General features: G+C 35.4%; 1 protein-coding gene across 3 annotated transcripts in view; it reads left to right on the top strand.

Annotated features, from left to right (window-relative positions):
• The window catches only part of SCFD1 (sec1 family domain containing 1), a 107,005-nt gene that overhangs the window by 16,002 nt on the left and 66,493 nt on the right, over positions 1-24,510 (top strand). For all 3 annotated transcript variants that reach the window (XM_003821215.5, XM_003821216.6, XM_008974699.4), the window contains 5 exons: positions 1,483-1,570; positions 5,026-5,115; positions 11,235-11,290; positions 12,272-12,357; positions 15,207-15,306. In XM_003821215.5, the coding sequence (XP_003821263.1) occupies positions 1,483-1,570; positions 5,026-5,115; positions 11,235-11,290; positions 12,272-12,357; positions 15,207-15,306 (420 nt within the window). The remainder of the gene's footprint in view (positions 1-1,482; positions 1,571-5,025; positions 5,116-11,234; positions 11,291-12,271; positions 12,358-15,206; positions 15,307-24,510) is intronic.

A 24,510-nucleotide genomic window follows, 5' to 3' on the forward strand; every position in this document is an offset into this window, starting at 1 on the left:
ACACTGTTCTGAAACCCGTAGTTGGCATAGATATCTATTTGACAGATGACCAGAACGACAGAAGTGTTTAGGCTCAATACTTTTATAAGGAGTTCTGATAATATAAATTATATTCAAGTTGAACTAGGCAAAATAAGCCAAACTAAAGGAACCTATTATTTAATGAATTTGAAAGACAGAAATAAAAAGCAGAATGAGTTTTGCTTTAGTCTGTGATTTGTATAATATTTTTAGGTCAACTCAGAAATCATTTGACAGTTGTATTGTCATAAACTGTATTGAAAGTATGTTGACATTGTTTTATCTGTAATCATTATAATCATCATACTATTTCCAGATCTTTTTTTTACTTAGGAAAGAGGATCCAAAGTGCCCGTGTTGCATATTGAGATCCAAAGTGCCTCTGTTGCATATTAAGAGAAAAAGAACCCATGACAGGCCCGCAATTCTACATCATAGTGACTTTTTAGTCAGGTTCAGCTTCAGTTATAAATCAATTTGTAAAATATATTTCAGGTTATAATCTTGTAATGCTCTGTATTTCTTGAATTTGGACAAGATATGCATTAAAGTTCCAGACAACTATCTAGGACAAATAAAAGACTAAACAACCATGCATATACTTTCTATTCTTTTTCTACTGATAGATTTTTCATTGTTAGATTTAAATAGACCACTAATATTTCTGATTAGTTTTTGAGGCTTATGCCTTTAATCTTTGTGCTCAAAATTTATTAACTTCACATAAAATAATGGGAACAACTTTTGTTTTCTTTCTTGTTTTGTTTTGAGACAGTGTCTCGCTCGCCCAGGCTGGAATGCAGTGGTGCAATCACTGCTTGCTGCAATCTTCAGCTCCTGGGCTCGTACCACCCCACCCAGCTAATTTTTTTAATATGTTGCCCAGGTCTCAAGCTTCTGGCCTCAAACAGTCCTCCCACCTCAGCCTCCCAAAGCTCTGGGATTACAGGTGCAAGCCACCTCACTCAGCCTTAATTTGGTTAACTAAATTCAGTGTATTTCAAATAGTTCTCTTAATTTTTCTCCTACTCTGCACTTCCAAAGAACTGGCATAACTTTTTCCCACTTTATTAGAAAAGTTCTTGGTGTAAAACAATTACTGTGACTTTTTTAGGAAAATGTGATGAAAATGATTGTTAAAATTGTATGTTTTCTTCAAAATTGATATCCATTCCCATCACAACCACAATTTAAGTTCTTGTATCTGCTTAAATTTTGTTTTCTGAAAATGTTACTCTCCTCCTTCATATTTATTGCCCAAAGACTTGTTTTTATTGCCTTAACTTACTCTTTACTCCTCATTCTTGTTCAATTAGGCTGTTACACAGTACAATTTTTAGTTATTGAATGTAATTAGGATTTTTTTTCATTTCTACCATTGGTAGGTTAGAGCAAACTAAATTTACTTTCAATATGGCTATATTGTAAGATTGATTTGTAAACCTTTTCTTTTGTTTCTAGGTTTTTGACCAATATCTCAATTTTATTACTTTGGAAGATGATATGTTTGTATTATGTAATCAAAATAAGGAGCTTGTTTCATATCGTGGTATGTAAAAATAGAAATGTTGCAATTCTTTGTTAACAAAATGAATGGTATACTGTAAGAAAAAAAGTGAATATGTTTAATGGACTTCAAAACCAGCTCGTTTACAGCAGTAGAGCTATAGAAGCTTTTTAAAAGCACACAGAGAAAACAAGGCTCAGACTGAATTTTATTACATTTAAACGTTTAATAAACCTGTTTTGTAAACTCAAAGAAGTACCAATTCTCTGACCTTTTCTATACCCCCACAGCAACTTGCATGAATGGTTCACTCATGGCAAGTAAGACAATATTTTAGTAGCAGATTTCAAATTTATCATCTAGTACTTTGATCTTGGACAAGAACAAGTTAGCTTGCTTCTCTGTGCTTATAAAACACTGGAACCAGATGATAAGCTCCCTGAGAGAAGAGAATGAATCTTTTGGTTTCATTGAGCTCTAGAGCATCTGTTCTTGTGGAAATTCCTAAAAGGATATAAGTATTTGCTCAATTGTTCATGTGAGAGATTTTTGACAACGGTTATTATTCACAGAAATCTATTTACAGTTGCATTTTAAATGAATTAGCAACTTATTTAAGTTACATATTTTAAAACCTAGTTTTCCTTAAGCCTTTAAATTGAATATGAATTGTTTTATATTGTTTATAAATCTGGTAAAGTAAAAACAAGCATCTTTACTTTATTCTTGATGGATTAACTCATATTGAACAGATTAAATTCTCCTAATCAGTCCCCTTTAACAAGTTTAATCAGAAAAATTGGTGTGTTGAATTCCCTTAAACATTTTAAATTTTATTAATAAATTCAGAATATTAAGTGTTTTTTTTTTTAGGTACTGTACTTCATATACCAGACCAGACAAGTTTATAATTCTAACAAGCAAAATCTGCCCAAGTGTTTAAATAATTCTGTAAAAATAATTAAATTTGTAATGAGTGTAAAATTTGCTAAATATTCGTATACTTATAAGTTTAATTACATTTTTTATACCTGCCAGCTTTTTTGAAAGATCACATGTTTGAGATTAATTACAAATTTCAAAGTGTAATCACATGGCTAATCACCCAGATTCTCAATAATGATAATAGTAATAGCTTGCTCTATGCCAATCAGTGTTTTAAGCATGTTACAATATGAGCTAATTTACTCCTCAGAATAACTTTATGAAGTAGAAATTATTTCCATTTTCAAGATGAGAAAACAGACATAGCTGTAAGTAACTTGATGAGGAAATGGTAGAGCCAGCTTACTAAACACAGGCAGTCTCACTCCAGAGATAACATTCTTTATCATTATGTAATCATATACCTAATTGTCTCAAATGGTACAATGCTTTAAAAATTTTAAACAAATATTCCTAAATATGATTATATTAATAGCATGGTATTGATTTGCAAATATTTTTCATTCTAAACTTTCCATGGATTGGGAGCAAGGAGATTTATTATCCCAGTCAAACTAAGGCTGCTATCTTAGACAAAGCAACTGTTATCTCAAGTTGAGGTTATTGATTAGCAGTTTATGACTGTTAGGTCATAAACATAAAAGTTAGGGTTACTTTTCATTCAGAGATGTGGAACTAGGATATAGGACTCAAGGGCTGGATGCTTCCATGTAGATTTTTCTAGTGCCAGTAATTAACAAAAATGTACAAGTGATTTAACTAAAAGGTTTGAAGTGTCTACAGATCACTTGTGCCACTGATTAATGAAATGAATTTGGTATGTTTCCTTGAATTGATATCCCCTGAATTCACATAATGCAAATTGTATTCTTTATGATATTGATTTCATCTGATTGAAATAGATGGTATTTGCAACACCTAAGTAATGGCCCATTTCCTTCTTTTAGATTCTGTGTTGCCTGATTGAATTCTTTTATTATGTGTTGTCTGGGTGGGCCACGCTTTCTGTAGATACTTGGAGATATCCAGTTGAATTCTGCTTTCCTCTTATAGTAACCACAAGTGGTATTAAATTTTATATGTGTTTTCACTTTCAGGTTATTGGGACATTAAAAATACTTTGTAGATAATAGTTTAGACACTAATCTTTCAACATATAGTTATTGATGTACTTCGTCAGACACTGGGCCTTGATATTGTGAGAGGAAGATAAGTAAGTCAAGGTCTTTGTCAAAGACAGTCTACTCAACAATGTTTCTTAAAGTGTAGCCCCAAGGCCTATTTGCATTAGAATTGCCTGAGGTGCTTGTCAAAATTATAGGTTGTTCGCCCCCGCCCCGAGACAGAGTCTCTCTTCTGTCGCCCAGGCTGGAGTGCAGTGGTATGATCTCAGCTCACTGCAACCTCTGTCTCCCAGTTTCAAGCAATCCTCCTGCCTCAGCCTCCCAAGTAGCTGGGATTACAGGTGTGTGCCACCACACCTGGCTAATTTTTGTATTTTTAGTAGAGACGGGGTTTCACCGTGTTAGCCAGGCTAGTCTCAAACTCCTAACCTTAGGTGATCTGCCCCCTCAGCCTCCCAGAGTGCTGGGATTACAGGTGTGAGCCACCACACCCAGCCTCAAAATTATAGGTTTTTTAGAATTATTCATATCCATACAGAATCCCTAAAGGAAAGGGATAAGAATCTTTAATTTTTAAAAACGTCCAGAGAATTTTTCCCCATATTCCCTGGGTGATTCTTATACTCAGTAAAGTTTGGGAACTACTTATATACACTCTTGTAGATTAGAAGAGAAATTTATATAACTTAATATAAAGAAAATGATATGCAATGTTGGTTGTGCTGTAATTTATTTGCATTTCCTTTTCTGGCTGTAGTTGGGTAACAGAATCAGTAGTTTCTTGAGGCCATCTAGTGTTTATGAATAAAACTATGGAATATGATATTTATTTTCCTTTTTGGCAAAAATTTTGTAAGTTTACATCGTGGGGTTGTTTTTCTTAGTAGTAGTCTCCTAATGTCTGATATTAAGGTAGTTTGTTGTGGTTATTTATTTATTTTTCTCTTTGAGGTGGTATAATTTTTAACAGATATTTATTCATTTAAAAGAAGTTTAAAGCAGGCAGGGTGTGGTGGCTCATGCCTATAATTGCAGCCCTTTGGGAGGCCAAGGTAGGAGGATCGCTTGAGCCCAGGAGTTCAAGACCAGCCTGGGCAACATAGGGAGACCCGTCTCTACAAAAAAAATTGTTTAATTAGCAGGGCGTGGTGGCATGTGCCTGTGGTCCCAGCTATTCTGAAGGCTGAGATGGGAGGATCACTTGAGCCCAGGAGGTTGAGGCTGCAGTAAGCCGTGATCATGTCTCTGCACTCCCTCCTGGGTGACAGAACAAGATCCTGTCTGAAAAAAAAAAAATTTAAACCAAAAAATTTCACTTGCTGAGTTTTATTATATGTCAATTAAGAATTTAGTAATAATTTTAGGAGTTTTAGAAAGATGAGGCATAAGTTTGGGTCAACTTTTTCTCCTTTTCCTATGTCATTTTAGCCATTAACAGGCCAGATATCACAGACACGGAAATGGAAACTGTTATGGACACTATAGTTGACAGCCTCTTCTGCTTTTTTGTTACTCTGGGTAAGTTTTCCAGTCTTTCTGGTTATTCTTCAAAGTAAATTATTTAACAAGTAATTTTAATGTATTACACTGTAATGTGATTCGTTCTCACTTACCTGGATCTCTAGAGGTTCTCGAGTGGAGTAAAATATATATTCAATAGTATATAAAAACAATTCTTCCAATAACTTGATGTGGTTCTCTTAACATTTAACAGATCTATTGAGTTGTCATTTTAGATGTCTTTGGTAGTTATAATTTTCTACCATATTATTTGAATGGCTTGGTGGTGACTTCACCTATGTGCCTGTTAATTTTCTTTTAATATTTCATTATGAAAAATTTCAAACACATTTCTAAATAGAGAAATAAATGTTTGGTAACTATTAAGTTCAGATGCCCAAGGCTCCAGAAAACATTATGTATGTAATACTAATCTACCTATACCTTCAAATTTTATTTTTAATTTTTTTTTATTTTCAACTTTTATTTTAGGTTTGGGGGATACATGTGCAAGTTTGTTACATGGGTAAATTGCGTGTCACTGGGGTTTGGTGTACAAATGAATTCGTCACCCAGGCCATGGTACCTGATAGGGAGTTTTTTGACCCTCATCCTCTATGCTCAGGTAGACCCCAATATCTATTATTCTCATCTTTGTGTCTTTTCTTTTTGTTTAGCTCCAACTTACAAGTGAGAACATAGGGTGTTTTGTTTTCTGTTTCTGTTAATTCCCTTAGAATAATGACCTCCAGCTATATCTATGTTGCTGCAAAGCATATGATTTCACTCTTTTTTTATGGCTCTATAAGTATTCCATGATGTATGTGTATCACAAATTGTTTATCCAATCCACCCTTGATAGGCATCTAGGTTGATTCCATGTCTTTGCTATTGTGAATATTACAGCAATGAACATATGGGTAGATGTGTCTTTTTCGTGGAATGAGTTATATTCTTTTGGCTGTATACCCAGTGATGGGATTGCTGAGTCAAATGGTAGTTCTGTTTTAAGTTCTTTGAGAAGCCTCCAAATTGCTTTCCACAGTGGCTGAACTAATTTACATTCCCACCAACAGCGTATAAGTGTTCCCTTTCCTCTGCAACCTCACCAACATCTGTTATTTTTTGACTTTTTAATAATAGACATTCTGACTGGTGTGAGATGGTATCTCATTGTGGTTTTGATTTGCATTTCTCTAATGATTAGTGATGTTGAGCATTTTTTCATATGCTTGCTGGCCACGTATGTCCTTTTGTTTTTCTTGAGAAGTGTCTGTTCATGTCCTTTGCCCATTTTTAATGGGGTTGTTTTTGCTTGTCGATTTGTTTAAGTTCCTTATAAATTCTGTTGGATGCATAGTTTGCAAATATTTTTTCCCATTCTGTAGGTTGTCCATTCACTTTGCTGATAGTTTGTTTTGCTGTGCAGAAGCTCTTTAGTTTAATTAGGTCCAATTTGTCTGTTTTTGTTTTTCTGGTGGTTGTTTTTGGAGACTTCAGCATGAAATCTTTGCCAAGGCCTGTGTTCAGAATGTTGTCTAGGTTTTCTTCTAGGATTTTTATAGTTTGAGGTCTTACATTTAAGTCTTTAATCCATTTTGAGTTTATTTTTGTATATGGTGAAAGGAAGGGGTTCAGTTTTAATCTCCTGCGTATAGCTAGCCAGTTATCTCAGCACCACTTACTGAATAGGGAGTTCTTTCCCTATTGCTTGTTATTATCAACATTGTCGAAGATCAGATGGTTGTAGGTATGTGGCTTTATTTCTGGGTTCTCTAACCTGTTCCATTGGTCCATGTGTCTGTTTTTGTACCATGCTGTTTTGGTTACTACAGTAAAAGCCGTGTAGTAGTATACTTCGAAGTCAGGTTGTGTAATGCTCCCAGCTTTGTTATTTTTGCTTAGATTTGCTTTGGCTATTCAGGCTCTTTTTTGGTTCTGTATGACTTTTAGAAAAGTTTTTTCTAATTCTGTGAAAACTGACATTGGTAGTTTGGTAGGAATAGCACTGAATTTGTAAATTGCTTTGGCAGTGTGGCCATTTTAATATTGAGTCTTCTTATCCATGAACATGGAACGTTTTTCCATTTGTTTGTGTCATCTCTGATTTCTTTTCGTTTCGTAATTCTTGTTGTAGAGCTCTCTCACCTCCCTAATTAGCTGTATTCCTAGGTATTTTCTTCTTTTTGTGGCTATTGTGAATGGGATTGCATTTTTGATTTGGCTCTCAGCTTGGATATTATTGGTGTATAGAAATGCTCCTGGTTTTTGTACGTTGACTTTTGCATCCTGAAACTTTACTGAAGCTGCTTATTAGTTCTGGGAGCCTTTGGGCAGAGAGTATGGAATTTATGAGGTATAAGATCATATAACCTGCAAAGAGATAGTATGACTTCCTCTCTTCCTATTAGGATGCCTTTTATTTCTTTCTCTTGCCTGATTGCTTTGGCTACGACTTCCAGTACTATGTTAAATGGGAATGGGTGTCCTTGTCTTATTCAAGTTCTCAGGGGGAATGCGTACAGCTTTTGCCCATTTATTATGACATTGGCTGTGTGTTTGTCATAGATTACTCTTATTATTTTGAGGTATGTTTCTTCATTGCCTAATTTGTTGAGGGTTTTTTTGTGTGTTTTTTGTTTGTTTTTGTTTTAGATGAAGTCTTGCTCTGTCGCTAGGCTGGAGTGCAGTGGCACAACCTCAGCTCACTGCAACCTCCACCTCCTGGATTCAAGCAATTCTGCCTCAGCCTCCCGAGTAGCTGGGACTACAGGCACATGCCACCACGCCCAGCTAATTTTTCTATTTTTACTAGAGATGGGGTTTCACCATGTTGGTCAGGATGGTCTCAATCTCTTGACCTCGTGATCCACCTGCCTCGGCCTCCCAAAGTGCTGGAATTACAGGCGTGAGCCACCACGCCCAGCTGAGGGTTTTTTAAATGAAGTGATGGTGAATTTTTTCAAAAGCCTTTTCTGTGTCTGTTGAGATGATGATATGGTTTTTGTTTTTAGTTCTTTTTATGTAATGAATCACATTTTCTGATTTGCATGTGTTGAATCAACCTTGCATCCTGGGAATAAAGCATACTTGATCGTGGTGGATTCATTTTTTTGGATTCAGTTCGCTAATATTCTGTTGAAGATTTTTGCACCTGTATTCATCAGGGGTATCAGACTGAAGTTTTATTTTTTTTGTTGTGTCTCTGCTAGGTTTTGGTATGAGAATGATACTGGCCTCATTGAATGAGTTAGGGAAGAGTCCCTCCTCCTCAATTTTTTGGAATAATATTAGTAGTATTGGTGCCAGCTCTTCTTTGTATATCTGTTAGAATTTGGCTGTGAATCCATCTGGTCCAGGGCTTTTTCTGGTTCATAGGTTTTTTATTACTGATTCAGTTTTGGAATTTGTTATTCCAGAACTTCAGTTTCTTCCTTGTTAAACCTTGGCAGGTTCTATGTTTCCAGAAATTTACTCATTTCTGTTAGGTTTTCTAGTTTGTGTTCATAGGGGTGTTTGTAATAGTCTCTGAGGGTTTTTTATATTTCTGTGGGGTCGATGATAATGTTACCCTTGTCATTTCTCATTGTGTTTATTTGGATCGTCTATTTTTTTCTTTGTTGACCTAACTAGTGGTCTACCTATCTTGTTTATTCTTTCAAAGAAACAACTTCTGGTTTCCTTGATTCAAAATGTAAAGCACTGATGTAGATTGTCTAAAATTGTGTTTAGTATCTAATATGTGACTTTGTGCTTTACTATCACTAATGGATCAGTTTAAAAGCCTAATTGCAATTTTAATTTTTTAGACACTTAAAACCTTTTTGTTAAAATGATTCTCACACTAGATTAATAAAATATGTCACACACAAAAATTAAGAGCTACCATGTATAGTCTTAAGATTTAGACAAATGTTTAGACATGTAGAGAATTTATATGCAAATTGTATGGCTCCCTCCTTTCAGGGATTTTTTTTTTCCCCTTAATTTCCAGCCCTGAGCTCCAATTTTTGATTCTTCAGCTCAGTAATTTTCCTGTTTTCTGCTTGAGTTCTTTCTCCTGTGTGCCATGTAATGTGTCAGGTACCCTCAGGAGAAAAGCTGGTTAAAAATATATATTACCTTATGTGATTCTCTTCTTTCAAGAGTTAACCCCTCCAGTTTCTGCCTGCTTTGAACTGCTTTCATTGCCCTCATATGGTTTGTTGTTGTTGTTGTTTTATATATAAAGAAAGTACACGTATACAACTTTTAGTGTTAAACAGACATAATTTTCTTTCTATTTTGTCACCCCACACGATCTGTAAAATTTTGCCAAATGCTAGGGAGGTTGCACTGCAACCTCTGCCTCCCAGGTTCAAGCGATTCTCCTGCCTCAGCCTCCTGAGTAGCTGGGATTATAGGCATGCTCTACCACGCCTGGCTAATTTTTGTATTTTTAGCAGAGACGGGGTTTCACCATGTTGGCCAGGCTGGTCTCGAACTCCTGACCTCAGGTGATCCGCCCGCCTCAGCCTCCCAAAGTGCTGGAATTACAGGCATGAGCCACCATGCCTGGCCAGTGATTTATTTTTCAAAGGAGAAATTGAAATTATTGCCAATCTGACATAGAAGGATGTCAACACTAAATTGTTACATGGGGAAAAACAAGTTTTAGAACAGTATATATACTATCGTATTTTTGTTTTTTTACATATACACACAGACTTAGTAGATTATATGTAGAAAACAACATGGAGGCATCCATTTCTAATTCTAATGGGGGTTGTGAGGGCTGGAATCAAGAGGGTTAAGTTTATACATTTCTAATGTTAATTTAAATTTTTTATTACAAACATTTATAACTTTTGCCATCAAAAGAAAACACAGTTTTGAAAAATTTGCTATTTTGTGTTTTTACTTTTGCAATTGACTGAGTATATTCATATTTCCTATAGAATCTAAAATGTGACAATTTGAGCATATAAATATTACAGTGTTCTCAGTTTGTCTTATGAGACTTTCAGTGCAGTTGGACTTTTTTTCTATTTAGGATTTCAACCTATATGAATAATGTGTTTTCTATTATTTAAATTGGTATTTTAAAAAAGCTACAATTTTTTATTGTCAATTTGTAAAATAAACAAAAACTAGCAGTCCCCAAACTGCTAAATTAGCTAAGCTCTTTTCATTCTTTTCTTTTAAGTCAAATTAATGTGAATCCTGTGAGTAGAGTAAGCTTATGTATTGAAACTGCCTAGACCAGGTGCAGAGGCTCACACTTGTTATCCCAGCACTTTAGGTGGTTGAGGTAGCAGGATCACTTGAGCTCAGACCAGCCTGGACAGCATAGTGAAACTTTGTCTACAACCTTTCGAGTAGCTGGGAGCACAGGCACACACCACCATGCCCAGCAAATTTTTTGCAATTTTTGCAGAGACAGAGTTTTGCCAAATTAGCCAGGCTTGGTGGCCTGTGCCTGCAGTCCCAGCTACTCAGGAGGCTGAGGTGGGAGGATGGTTTGAGCCCAGCAGGTCAAGGCTAGCCATGACTGCACCACTACACTCCAGCCTCCTAGCCTGGGTGACAGAGTGACACCCCGTCTCAAAAAAAAAAAAAAAAGGAAAGAAAAACTGCCCATAGGGGATCAAAATACTGATTTAGTCAATCCTTTGGAAAAAATGCAGTCGCACTGATTGGTCAGCTCCATATAAAAATAGTTTTCTTCTGACTCCCTGTTGTTTTCTTTATTAATGGGAAGGTTCATTTCTGAAACTTGTTTTTACCCTTGAAATTATAAATCCTTTTATGTGAGCTTGTGAGGGAAATTATAAATCCTTTTATGTGTGCTTGTCGGGGGAGGGTTGAAAAATTACCTTTTGAGTACAGTGTTCACTGTTCGGGTGATGGGTGCACTAAAAGCCCAGACATCACCACTATGCAATATATGCATGTAAGAAGGCTGTACTTGTACCCCCTAAATATATTTTTTAATTTTTTAAAAATTAAAAAAATGTGGAAAAATAAATACATAAAATCGTGTATAACGTGAAATTGTATGTATCTATCACATCTGTTATTTTTGATGCTGATGTATTTTATAAGTATCTATTTTAATTAAGAGCCAAGATCATTTCTAACATTTATTGTTAAAATAGGTGCTGTTCCTATAATCAGATGTTCAAGAGGAACAGCAGCAGAAATGGTAGCAGTGGTAAGTTCATGCGGATATCACGTGGAGATAAATAACATTGTGTGAATTGTTTTCCCACAAGTAACGCAACTGTTTTGTTAATATTTAAATATATGATTGCTTGGTTGTAGGTACCAATAGCAAATATTTTTATTTTATTACATTGAGATTGCACCGAAGATAAAAAGTAATCATTTACTTCCACATGAGAAAGTAAAATTATTTACTCCAGTGTGCTATTCCAGTCCTATTTCTTTTTTTAAAACTAAAATGTATATTCCTCATTCAACCTTGTCTCTCCAAGCAGTATTTTACACTTATTTGATCCCCCAGATTACTTAATATTTAACTTCATTTAGCAAATATTACTAATCATAACCATTTTTAAAATGAAGTGCTTTTTGCTATCCCACTATATTGAAGTAAAATATTAAGTATAAAGTAGGTGTTCATAAATTTGCTTTAAAGATTAAGAAATGAGTAAGGGATTAGAGAAATTATAGAATTACTGAAAAAGAAGGAGGTATTTTGGAACTTTTTTAGCCCAAGTGAATTACTGACTGGTGGAAAACTGCCTTCTTTCATATATTCCATTTCTCTTCTGAGGCTTCTTGTACCCACCACTACTTTGTTCACTCCTACCCACCCAAGTCAACGTTTTCTCCATATAGACACCTTCCTTGATAAAACAGTCATGCGTAGGAAAAGAGTGTGCGTCATTACTGCAAAGCGTTTCCCATAGCCAAAGTAAAATTAGTCAATGAAAGGTTCTTCTTAGTGACATCAGGCCCGACTCACAGTGGAAAAGGCACTGATCTTTGTTAAGTCCAAGTTATGATGATATGGAAGTGGTAAGACGGAGCTAAAATATTTAGATATTAGATTTGCTATTTGTAAAGAAATTCCAGGTTTCTTGGTTATGAAACTAAAAACACATTTTGAATTAACCTCCATAAAGTTATATGAAACTGTTAAGAGTTAATCTAAAATTTTATTTTTCAGAAACTAGACAAGAAACTTCGAGAAAATCTAAGAGATGCAAGAAACAGTCTTTTTACAGGTGATACACTTGGAGCTGGCCAATTCAGGTATTACTGTTATTAAATACACTTGTAAGACTTTAAAATATTTGTAGAGTTTTTTTGTTACTTTTCTTGGCTGATAGAATATCCTTGTAATTGAAATTTGTTTCTTTTTAATGAGCTAATCAGGATCAAGGTTTTGACTCATATTGTTCTTAAAATACAAGTGGAATATTTTATTCAATTTACCTTTTGGTAAAAATTTCTAAGCATTTTATCATCTATAAGAAAAATTTTTCTGTGTATAAGGCTTTGAAGGTCAGAAGCCATTTTCTTTCAATTATCATTAAACCGCTTGGTTATTTTTCACAGAGTGAAAAACTTGTGATACTTATATCTGTTTCTACCTTTATTAATCTGATTTCCATTTTATACTTAAATACTAATAGCCTAAACTTGAAAAACATTTTATTATTGTTAGCATTTCTAGCATAAGTAATGCCAATGTTTTTGGCTGCTTATTATTGAATAGAAATACTAAAAAACCCTATACATTATAGTATATTTAACTTTTGATTGTTAATAGTAATGGAGTAAAGAAGTAAAGAAACCCACTCAAATGGCTGAGAATTGTTTAAAGAAGAGATTATATTCTGGAAAATTAATTCTTAACCCCAGTTTAGATGAATTAATAAATAAAGCCCAAAATAAACAGATGCCCAGAGAAATAACTGCCCACTAGAAATAATAATTTCATAATAACTTTCTATAGACTTCATCTCAAGTCAATTTGGTGTCTCCTACAGCCTTATAAACTGCTTGTATAATTGGGAGTTCACACTAACACTGTGTTTCAATTGTTTGGTTAACTGTCTCAGTTTCCACATTATTTTAAATGGTTCTATGATTTCATTTCTGGTCTTAAGTATTCTTCAAAATGTTTCTCATTAGGTAGAAGAAAAACATCAAATTCTCACCTGATCTTTTTTTTTTTTTTAACAGAACCAACCACTGTGTCATATCTTACTTAATAGTTCCCTTTTTATAGCTCTCTGGGATAGGCCTTAGAAACCAGTATAAAGGCACCATTTTATTTGGATAATTTTTTAAAATTTATTCACATTATCATAATATGGGCGTCTTGTTTCTCAACTTGTTGGATGTATTTCTTAATCATTTTCCTTAGTGGTCACAACCTTGCTGGACTATTGTTAAATACATTTGAATCCAACCATAGGCTGGTGATTTTCAACTAAGGGCAGTTTTTGCCTCCCATAGCCATTTGGTAATGTCTGTAGACATGTTTGGTTGTCATAACTGGTAGGTGTTACTAGAATCTTGTAGTATACATTGTAGGATGCTGCTAAACATCCTATAATGCACACCACAACCCCCTATAACAAGAAATTATCCAGCCCCAAATGTCAGTAGTTCTAGGGTTAAGAAACCCTGCGGTAGGCCATCCTCCCTTACCTTCCATCTAGCTCTGGTATAATAAATCATAGTAGATCGCAAGGGTGCCACTCTGACTTTTTATCCCAGAGTCAATGCAGTTAGGAAATCCACTGTCCTATACCCAGAAGAGTGTAATGAGTTAATTCTATTGCGAAAGGAAATATGTAAACAGATAGTGATGCCTTTTGAAAAGTGGTGCGTACTCCTGATATGATAGTGCCTCTAAAGCAGATCTCTAAAACTTCTGTAGACACATGATAACCAAATGACTGTGCCTCAGTTTGCTTTCGGTGGTACTTTATTTCACATCTAAATTGTAATAATGGAGCAACAGTACATGAGGTATCATATGCCTTCTCTGTTAAGGGGATAATAATATAATTAGGTACCATTATGGCATTATGTTTTCATTTTGTATATTATAGTGGTATAGCGTTTTTTGAGGCTCTTCTCCAGAGTCTGCTTTTTTGAGTTTGTGTTTATAGGAAAAAAATTATAATTTATGAAACTGTCAAACATTTGTGTAAATTTATAAGCTCCTACTCTTTGTTTTCCCTGAAGCTGACAATAACTATTCCTTATTGCCTTTTTTTACAGAAATATCAAAAACTTCTGAGTAGAAGCAGCTTATTATTTTGCTAACCACAAAAATTATTCTATAGAAATATTTATATAGATTTTTTTCCTTAAAGTTTCCTGGCAGGGCATGATAGTTCACACCTGTAATCCTAGTGCTTTGGGAGGCCAAGGTGGGAGGATCACTTGAGCCTAGGAATTCAAGACCAGCCTGGGCAATGTGGTTAGTCGCCCCCGTCTCTAAAAAAAATTTAAAAATTAGCCAAGAGTGGTGGTGCACACCTGGAGTCTCAGCTAATTGGGAGACTGAGGTGGGAGGATTACTTGAGCCTGGGAAGTCAAGGCTGCAGTGACCTGTGATTGTGCCACTACACTCCAACCTGGGTGACAGAGTCTCAAAAAAAAAATTAAAGTTTCCTAAGTAAAATTTATAATCTGGCATCATACACAAGCTCTAACTAGTCCAAAGCATTACTGTAATTGTGTGACCATATTAAATTTGTTTTTTAAAAGCCAGCCTCCCCCATCTCTATAAAAATGTTTAAAAATTAGCCAGGTGTGTGATGGTGCATGCCTGTAGTCCCAGCTACTCCAGAAACCAAGGCAGAAGGATTGCTTGAGCCCAGGAGTTCAAGGCTGCAGTTAGCTATGATCGCGCCACTGTACTCCAGCCTGGGTGACAGAGCAAGACCCTGTCTCAACAAAAAGCAAAGTATTGTGGTGCTTGCTTCAGCAGCACGTATACTAAAAAACAAAGTATTAGGAATTGTCAATATTAGCATACTATTATTCATATCAAAATGGCATATACTGGAAAGTAGAATATTTTAGATGTATACCCTGGTATCAAGAGTTATGTAATTTTTTTATATGTATATTTACAGCTTCCAGAGGCCCTTATTAGTCCTTGTTGACAGAAACATAGATTTGGCAACTCCTTTACATCATACTTGGACATATCAAGCATTGGTGCACGATGTACTGGTAAGAGACTAAATACAGCACTTATTACTGAAATATAGTAACATGCAGTGTTCCCTTTAATTTAAAATTAACATCATGGCTACAGAAACAAAAATGAGAAGGATGGAACTGAGACCTATGAACAAAACAAGTGATGGGATTTGGTATTACTGGGTGTGGATGCTGGAAAATGTGAAGCATTAAAGTTTAGTTTCAAATTTATGATCTTTATAGGGTAAAGTAGTGGTTTTGTTGGCCATGGAAAAGAAGAAAAAGAAAACAATTGAAGAAAATGGATTATCTTGTTTTATTTTTAATTTTCTAACTGAATAAGTAAATAAATGTGTTCTCCCTTAGGAGAAAAGCTGTAATTTCTCCCTTTTCTCTGGGAATCAGTTAAACCTCATTTTACGTTAAAAAAAATAGTATTTTTTATGTTACACCATATGTTTTCTGAAGTAATTCCACATATCTGATTTTATGCTTATAGCAAAGATTTGTATTTATGCATATGTAAATTTAGCTGCTAAGTGTTGTGTTTAGCATGTGACATACACAGGTGATAAAACACGGCTTCAGTCTTCAAAGACAATGGAAAGAAAATAGGTACACAAATAATTTCTCTATGAGACACTATGTAATCAGGCCAGAATAGTCTCTATTTGATAGACAGACGTTAAAGAATTTGAACTCAAATCATTGGCTTTGTTAAAACTAACACTGTAGTTTACTAACTCCTAGCTCAGGACTCTAGGGATTACACTATATAATCATATCATGATAGTAAAGATTGCCCAACATGTCATATAAACAGGAAATGAAAGCTGAGTGTAGTGGCTCATGCCTATAATCCCAGCACTTTGGGAGGCCAAGGCAGGCGGATCACATGAGGCCAGGAGCTAAAGACCAGCCTGGCCAATGTGGCGAAATCCTGTCTCTATTGAAAATACATAAATTAGCGAAGCGTGGTGGCACACGCCTGTAATCCTAACTATTTGGGTGCTGAGGCTTGAGAATTGCTTGAACCCAGGAGGCGGAGGTTGCAGTGGGCCAAGATTGTGCCACTGCACTCCAGCCTGGGTGACAGAGCAAGACCTAGTCTCAAAAAAAAAAAAAAAAGGAAATGAAAGACATGCAATAGATGATTTGGTTTATTTCTTTAAAACCTGGATATTGGCTCTAAAGTGTTTATTTAAATAAATCAGATTTAGAATTACTGATGGAAATTGGCCATTCTTCTATGCCATGACTCTAGGATGAGTGTCGAAGAAATAGCAGTCAAATTTAATTCAGTAGAGAGGGCAAGAAGAATCAAAGGGACTCTTAAATTAAACCCTAAGTAGTAGAACATGGAATCAGGCTTTAGGAGGTCAAGTAAGAGGTGGGAGAGGAGGAATTCAGTTCTACCAATATTTGAGTGCCTACTCTTTAACACACTTTCTAAACCCTGGCTTCAATAGTAACAAAAACAATAGCTTTCCTGTCTTTCTAGAGCTTACATTCTAGTAGGGGAAACAGGCAATAAAGAAAATAAAACTTGCAGCATTTCAGAAGGTGGAAGATACCCTGAAAGATAGTAAAGTAGATAATGGTGAACAGGAGTGAAATTTTAAAACAGGGAAGATCTCACTGATAAAGTGACATTTGAGTAAAGATCTAAAGGAGGTAAGGTAGTGAATTATATAGCTATGTGGGAAAAGAACATAAGCAGAAGGATGACTAATATGTTTGGAAAATGGCAGGGCAGCCAGATGGCTACAATGAAGAGAGGCAGGGGAAGAGAAGCAGGAGAAAAGGTTAAATAAATAGGACCCAGGAAGCAATATAATACAGGACTCTAGGGATTATAGTATATGATCGTATTGTGATTGTAAAGGCCATTGACTTTAATTTGATGGAAATGGGGAACCACATGGGATTCTAGTATACATTTGAAGACTGTCACTCTAGCTGTTATACTGAAAATGGACTCCTTGGGGGCACAGGAAGAGCAAGATCGGTTAGGAGGCTGTTGCAGTTATCTTAGCTGAGATGATAGCAGCTTATAGCAGGACAGAAATGGTAAGGGCTGTGTTTTTTATACTGACTGTAGAGTATAGGATTTGCTGATAAGTTAGATGTGCGAGTTAGATGTAGAGAGAGAGAGAACTCAAAGATGACTCCAAGGTTTTAGCTTTTGCAAATGGCAAGACGTTGTTGTTCAGTGGGATGGAAAAGGCAGTTTCCCCAGGGAAGATCAGATGTTTAGTTTTGGGTATGTTAAATGTGAGATGCCAGCCAGGCATGGTGGCTCATACCTGTAATCTCAGCACTTTGGGAGGCCAAGGCAGGAGGATCACTTGGGCCCAGGAGTTCAAGACCAGCCTGGCAACATAAGGAAGCACCATCTTTACAAAAAATAAAAATTAGTGACTTGTGCTGGCACACCTACTCAGGAGGCTTAGGTGGGAGGATCAGTTGATCCCCAACAGGTTGTGGCTACTACAGTGAACTGTGATCACATCACTGTCCTCCAGCCTGGGTAACAGAGTAAAGACCCTGTCTCAAAAAAAAAAAATGAGATGCCCATTAAGATATCAAAATGTAAATGTTGAGTAGGTAGTTACATGAGTCTGGAGTTCAGGAAAAAAGTCTGGTCCTCAGCCTCCCAAAGTGCTGAGATTACAAGCATGAGCCACTGCACCCGGACAGAAAATATTTTTAAATGACGGAAATTACAACATGTTTGTATACTAATGGGAATGATCCAAACAGCGAAGTTAATGATGCAGGAGATAAGAGCGTCCTGCAGGTGGCATTAGTGAGCACTGTAGACCAGGATTTCTCAACCTTGGCATTATTGACGTTTTGGACCTGATCATTCTTTGTTGGGGGGCAGGGGGAGCTGTCCTGTGCATTGTAGGATGTTTAGCATCATTCCTGGCCTTGACTCTCTAGGTGCCAGTGGAACTCCCTCAGTTGTGACAACCAAAACGTCTTACACACGCCAATTATACCCCAGGTGGCAGAAAGGGGCAAAATTGCCCAATTGAGAACCATGGTTACAGGCTGACAACATGAGTTTCAAAGCTAGTTTTAGGAAAGAGGGCAAGTAAAGAGTCTGGGAGTAGCAAGGAAGACACCTAATTCCAGTCTCAGATCCAGTGGTATGAGCTGTGAGAGGTTAAAGAAAAAAAAAATCAGGTTCCCATTTGAGAAGGCTGCAGGGGTTAGCCAGTTGGAGTTCAATTAGAGCAAGAAAGAACAGGGAAAGTTTAGAGAGGATGTTCAGAATAGGAGATTTTGCTGATGACTGAGTATGGGTTCCAGAAGTGATGACAGGATTTCTAGAGTAGGGTAAGAATAGGAGATGGGATCTCAGTGGGATTGGAGGTTAAAGAGGTGTACAGGGATTAATGGGCATAATAAGATAGTATTGGTAGTCTCAAATCATATTTGGTTGGTGGGGCCCTTACTGTTGGGTAGGAGCAAGGGGCAAGTGTCTTAATAAGAGCATAGCATACAGATCACGGGTGCCTCATCACACCTGCCAGTGGTGGTGGTGGTAAGGCAATCTAAAACACCGAGATGTCTAGGGATCCTTTCCAATTCTTGAACTTTAAGAGTCCCTGGGCTCCCTCTTCATTCCCCTGGATGGAGGAAATTAAAGTACAGGGTGCTTTGAGTACAGGAGATAAGACACATGTACAAATAATTGCAACATAAAAAGGGTAGACTCAGTCTCCATTGTCAGAAGAGGAAATTGGGAAATATAACTTAGGGCAGAGATTCCCTAAAACCAAACAAGGATAATACTGGTCCTTGATGAGGTTTTCACTGTTTCAGAATGAGATGAGAATAAAAAGGACTATGAAATGTGTTTTTATACTGGCCTTTATACAATTTTTATTTCCTACTATTTGAAGTGAAAATATCCTTTTAAAAATAAAAGGTGGTGAAAGTAGATGGTAGAGTTTTTTTGTTTAATCTTCACATAAAAAGTTGGGAATCTTTGAAGAGGTTGGTTATAATTATGCAACTTAAAATGACTTAATTCTGTTTATTAATCTTAATGCAGTTTCTGGATGTGAACAAACTATAACTGAGATGTCATAAATTATAATCACAAAAATTTTCGTTGATTGCTAAACCTGCTACTTTTGAAGGTCTTCAAAGCTTTTAAAACACTTAATAATTATACCCTTTGCCTCCACAAGATGGAGTAAGTAAATAGTAAATGTTAACTTAAAATCGCAGTTTACTTTTTATATTAAATGTCTTTGCCTGAAAATCTGCACCATTGATAATTGTTTGTATATTAGAACTTACAAACAACTATGAAAATTCACACAGCTTCCCTCTGTGTCAGAAAGATGTTTTTTCTCATTTTAAACGGGAAATACACTCTTCTGGTTAAAAAAAAAAAAAAAAGCAACTTTGCAGTGCCCATCTCCTTTTATTGGGATATAAGAAGCAAAATTAGTAATTAGAAGCCCTGATTCTTTTTTATTATATCTTGGTTGCAGGAGAGGTGGATTTGATTGTTCAGCTGCAGAGCTGTTGACTTCAGTCAAAGGAATGGACATTATTTTATCTCTGTTTTTTTTACTTGGCCTTTATTTTTTCAAATCTTAGGTTCTCTTTTTGTACCTTTCACCCTCTGCTACTGACTCTTATTATTTGAAACATTAAATCGGAAGTTATACTAATAGACATAGGGACTTTAATTAAAGTTTACCTTTTTTCCAGTCAAGAATAAAAAAAAAAATGGTTTCCAAATAAATATGTATTTTTTAAAAGGTTGTAAGAGAAGCATTTTTTTTATTTTTTATTTTATTTATTTATTTATTTTTTTGAGATGGAGTCTTGCCCTGTCGCCCCGGCTGGAGTGCAGGAGTGCGATCTCGGCTCACTGCAACCTCTGCCTACCAGGTTCGAGCGATTCTCCTGCCTCAACCTCCTGAGTAGCTGGGACTACAGGCATGTGCAACCATGCCCGGCTAATTTTTGTATGTTTAATAGAGATGGGGTTTCGCCATGTTAGCCAGACTGCTCTAGAATTCCTGACCACAGGTGATCCACCTGCCTCAGCCTCCCAAAGTGCTGGGATTACAGGCGTGAGCTAATGCACCTAGCTAAGATTATAGCTAATGCACCTAACTAAGGTTATAAGAGAAGCACTTCAGGAACACCTATTTCCTTAAAGACTTGTGATTGCAATGTAACAGGTGCCTAGATATAGTTCAAGATTGATGCTTTGGGTCCAAGGTTGACATTCTTTGATCCTCTAATCTTTATTAACACAAAACCTCTTGGTCAGCACTATGTAGCCTAATTTCAAGCATTTGCCTAAAAGTCAAAAGTGTAATGTAAACTTTTACTCATTTAATCCAAACAAATACATATTTTACTGTACTTGATAGGAAGTGTCTACTGAAGGTCTGTAGGCTATGTAAAAGCCCAAAAGATATCCCTGATTTCATTCACTTTTTAAAAATAGCAGTGTTTCAGTATATCTCCGTATTTGTTGCTGTGTCTGAACTTGGATTGAATTTTTATTTAATCTAAGGGAGAAAAAGAGTATGTACTATTTACTGATCTAACTGCAGCTGCTATAGTTTTTTTTTTTTTTTTGCCTTATATTCTAGTTGTATAACATTTGTCTATATTTATGATGGAACATTTTACAAAGTTTTAATAATATATTTTATAATCAAATATATTCAAAATATTTGCATTTCAACATAATATAGGATCATGTAATCAATTAATAATTTAAGATATTAGATGTTTTTTCATATTTAAGTCTTATATATTTTACATTTACATCACATCTCAATTCAGACTAACCACATTGAAGGTACTCAGTAGCCACCTGTGACTATTGGCGACTGTATTGGACAGTGCAATTCTAAATCATAAGACCCAAATTCTTTACTGCTTTTAGAGATTGAATGAATTGCTTATGAGTTGAAATTATCACATGAAGACTGGTAGAAATGTTTGCATATTGCCGGCAATGTATCTGGTGGGTGGGAGGGTTCCAGCTCATGAGTCCTAGGGTTGTAAACAGCTCTGCTTTAATAAAAATGAACAAGCTTCCCAAATATATTGCTGATGCTGTAAAGAATACCTTGGCCTCTGAATTAAGATAGGTTAGGTTGTGCTACTTAGTCTAACCCTCTAACCTCAGTGGCATAAAATAATAAAGATTTTTTTTCTTGGTCATAGTATTTATTGTTCCTTGTCCAGTATGGATGAGCAAAACAATTGTGGGTTGTACTTCATATTTTTAGGTTCTGGTATGAATAAAATTTTTTAAACTTTTACTAGGGAATATTTCAAATAACACAAATACAGAGAATACTGTAATGAACTCATATTTACATTGTTCAGCTTCCCTGGTATTATATGATCTAAGCATGAATACTTCAGCATGTATCTATTTTTTAAAGTTATAATTTTACACAACAAAATTAATGATAATTTCCTGGTGATATACCCGCTCTGTATTGATTGTTTCAAAGATGCTTCTTTACAGTTGGCTTGTTCAAATAAGGATCCAGAAATACATCTATACGTGGCATTAGTTGATATGGCTCTTAAATCTCTCAGTTCCTCCCTCCTCACTTCTTTTTAATTGCCATTTTTTGATTGAAAGAATTAGGTCATTTTTCTATAGAATTTCCTACATTTTGGCATTTGGCTGATTGTATCCTTTTGTATTCCCGATACTTTCTGTAAACTAATTGATTGTGGAAATTGATTAGATCTCATTCAATTCTTTGTCAAGGCCACTTTAACTAGCAGTGTTCTTTAGTTTCTGTTTTATTACATCAGGAGGTACATAATGTCTGTTTGTCCTAATGTTAGTGAACAGATTGATCAGTAGTTTCAGGTATTGTCAGCATGATCCATCCATTAAGGGTTCTCCATAAATCTTTTACCTAAAGGTTTAAATGTCACTGATAATTATTGCCTCTTTATTTTAATTACTGATGGCAAATGGTGATTTTCTGATACTGTTATTCCTCCTCCATCTTTTTAGCCAATATGCTTATATAAATAACTTTTTTTTTATCACCTACTTAGGACAAATGCTTGTCTTCCTTTGTCAATTTTCAGAATTAGTGAGTACCCTAGTAATTTGCAGAGACAATCAATAAAGTCATTTGTTTAAGTATCATTTTATGAACTAACAGATTTTTATATTTGAGATGTTTTTACACTATTACAGTTGTTCATTTTGATGCTTGAATTATCTCGTTTTTGGCCTATCATGTTGGCCTTGATAGCTTCTTGACATAACCCCATCAGTCTTTGATAGTTTCTTTGCTTCCTGGTATGAAAAATATCCTAAGCTAATCATATTCATTTTCTGCCTCAGACCTGGCTGCATCCATTTCTCAAAAAGCCTCTGGTTCCTTTGAGTAACAAATAGTGGATACCACAGTCTGGGCTATTAGCGCTGTTTATTTCTACTGGGATACTTTTGCTTCCAGACATTTTCCATGGCGAAAAAGACAGCATCTTCCAGGTTTCTCATTCTCTGAGATTAAAGAACCCATTTTTTTATAACAAGTAGCATTGTGAAATTGTAAAATTACATTAGTGACTGTTGACTTTGCACACAATTTGAAAGCATCAATGGAAGGCTGAGTCTTCCTGTTTCTTCCTAACAAACATGTTTTAATCCTTGCTCTACTCGAGTTTCGTTTGAGAGACTGATTTGTGTGAACCAAAGAAACCAGATGACTGTTATGTAAAGCAGAAAATATTTGGATTTAAATTGTTAGATGGATTAAAACCACATATCATCACCATGACTGGGAGTTTTGTTTCTTCAGCCACTCAGGACAGCTGTGCCATTATAAATATACATTTATATCATTTTAGCTAGAAGCCCATCTTAATATATATGTATCTGTTGTAGAGTGATGGATGTCAAATAACATCTGATGTGTAACTCATTCTCTAGAGTAAAGCTTCTGATCTCTTCTCATTGAGTTCCATAGTTATCCATGCTCTTTGAGGGTAGGAAATTGTTTATTGGTTGTGTATAATTGATGTCTTGGTAAGAAATAGAATTACAGTCTCTAGGAGCTTCTGTAAATTGTGTCGTTAGAGGCATTATCACCACTTTATCAAATGTTGAACAGAAACTGGTTTTGAAGCATTTAGGAAGAGTAGAAATAAGTTTTAAACTCCCTTTTGCTTAGGTGTCTAGTCTTTAACATTTTCTCTTATGGAAATTAGTTTTAGGGATGAGCTTTGAAAAATAAATTTTTCACATAATGCTTTAATTTTCCCTAAATCCAATTGAAACTGTTATAGGTATTGAAACCCTGATATATTAGTCTGTTGATTTATCTTATGAAGACAATGATCCTTATTCCTGTCTTAGAATTCTATCTTCTGTTTAATATATTAAAGATCATATTTTGTCTTTTACCCACCTTTGGCAAAAAGTGATGAAACTCACAGCTTTTATTTTACAATTAAAATCTTAAGTATGAAAGAAATAATTGTGATTTACAGGAGGAATATTTGCCTGCTTTAGAGAAAATACACACAAATGTATTCGTGTGCATTAAACATTTTCTTTATCATTTCTTCTCTCATTGGTGTCAACCCTATTCCCCAAACTATTTAACTCCTAAGATGAAGATTTTCTCCAGAGAAAATGCTTCTTTTTGGAGATGAGAATTCTCCCTATGTTTGTGTGCAAGGATGAGACAACATAGGTGTGTTCATCTTCAAATGACTGATGGGACATTTCTTTAATGTAGGCGAGGATGGAAGCCAAAGCTGTGGAAGATGTTGGTGGAGCCAATGGGTAGTTTCCTTTCCTCTTCCTCACATCCCTTAGTTCTGTTCACTTCCATCGTTATCAAGAAGTATTTATATGTGTTCCCTAGTTTTAAATAGATTCTCCCTTGTATTTTATTTCTCTTGTTGGTTAATTTGATAGTAGAAGTTGAAGACTCACCTTAGTGTGTCACCTCAATATGAAAATTCTGGCATTGTGTTTATGACTCCAAAGTACATCTGTTGAAACAATAGATGTTTAATGATTGCTGTAATAGCATTTAGAGTTGAGATAGTAAATTCTTGCCAAAATAAAAGATATTTTTATTTTACTTTCCTTTTCTTTGCCTGTGAACTGCAAGTCTGCATAAATAGGTATTGCGTATATTATCCAGAGATTATTTTGTTAACATTAACTCTCTCTGGCTCTACTGATTG

Source organism: Pan paniscus, chromosome 15, assembly GCF_029289425.2.
Source record: "Pan paniscus chromosome 15, NHGRI_mPanPan1-v2.0_pri, whole genome shotgun sequence".
In the NCBI taxonomy this organism is placed as follows: domain Eukaryota; kingdom Metazoa; phylum Chordata; class Mammalia; order Primates; family Hominidae; genus Pan; species Pan paniscus.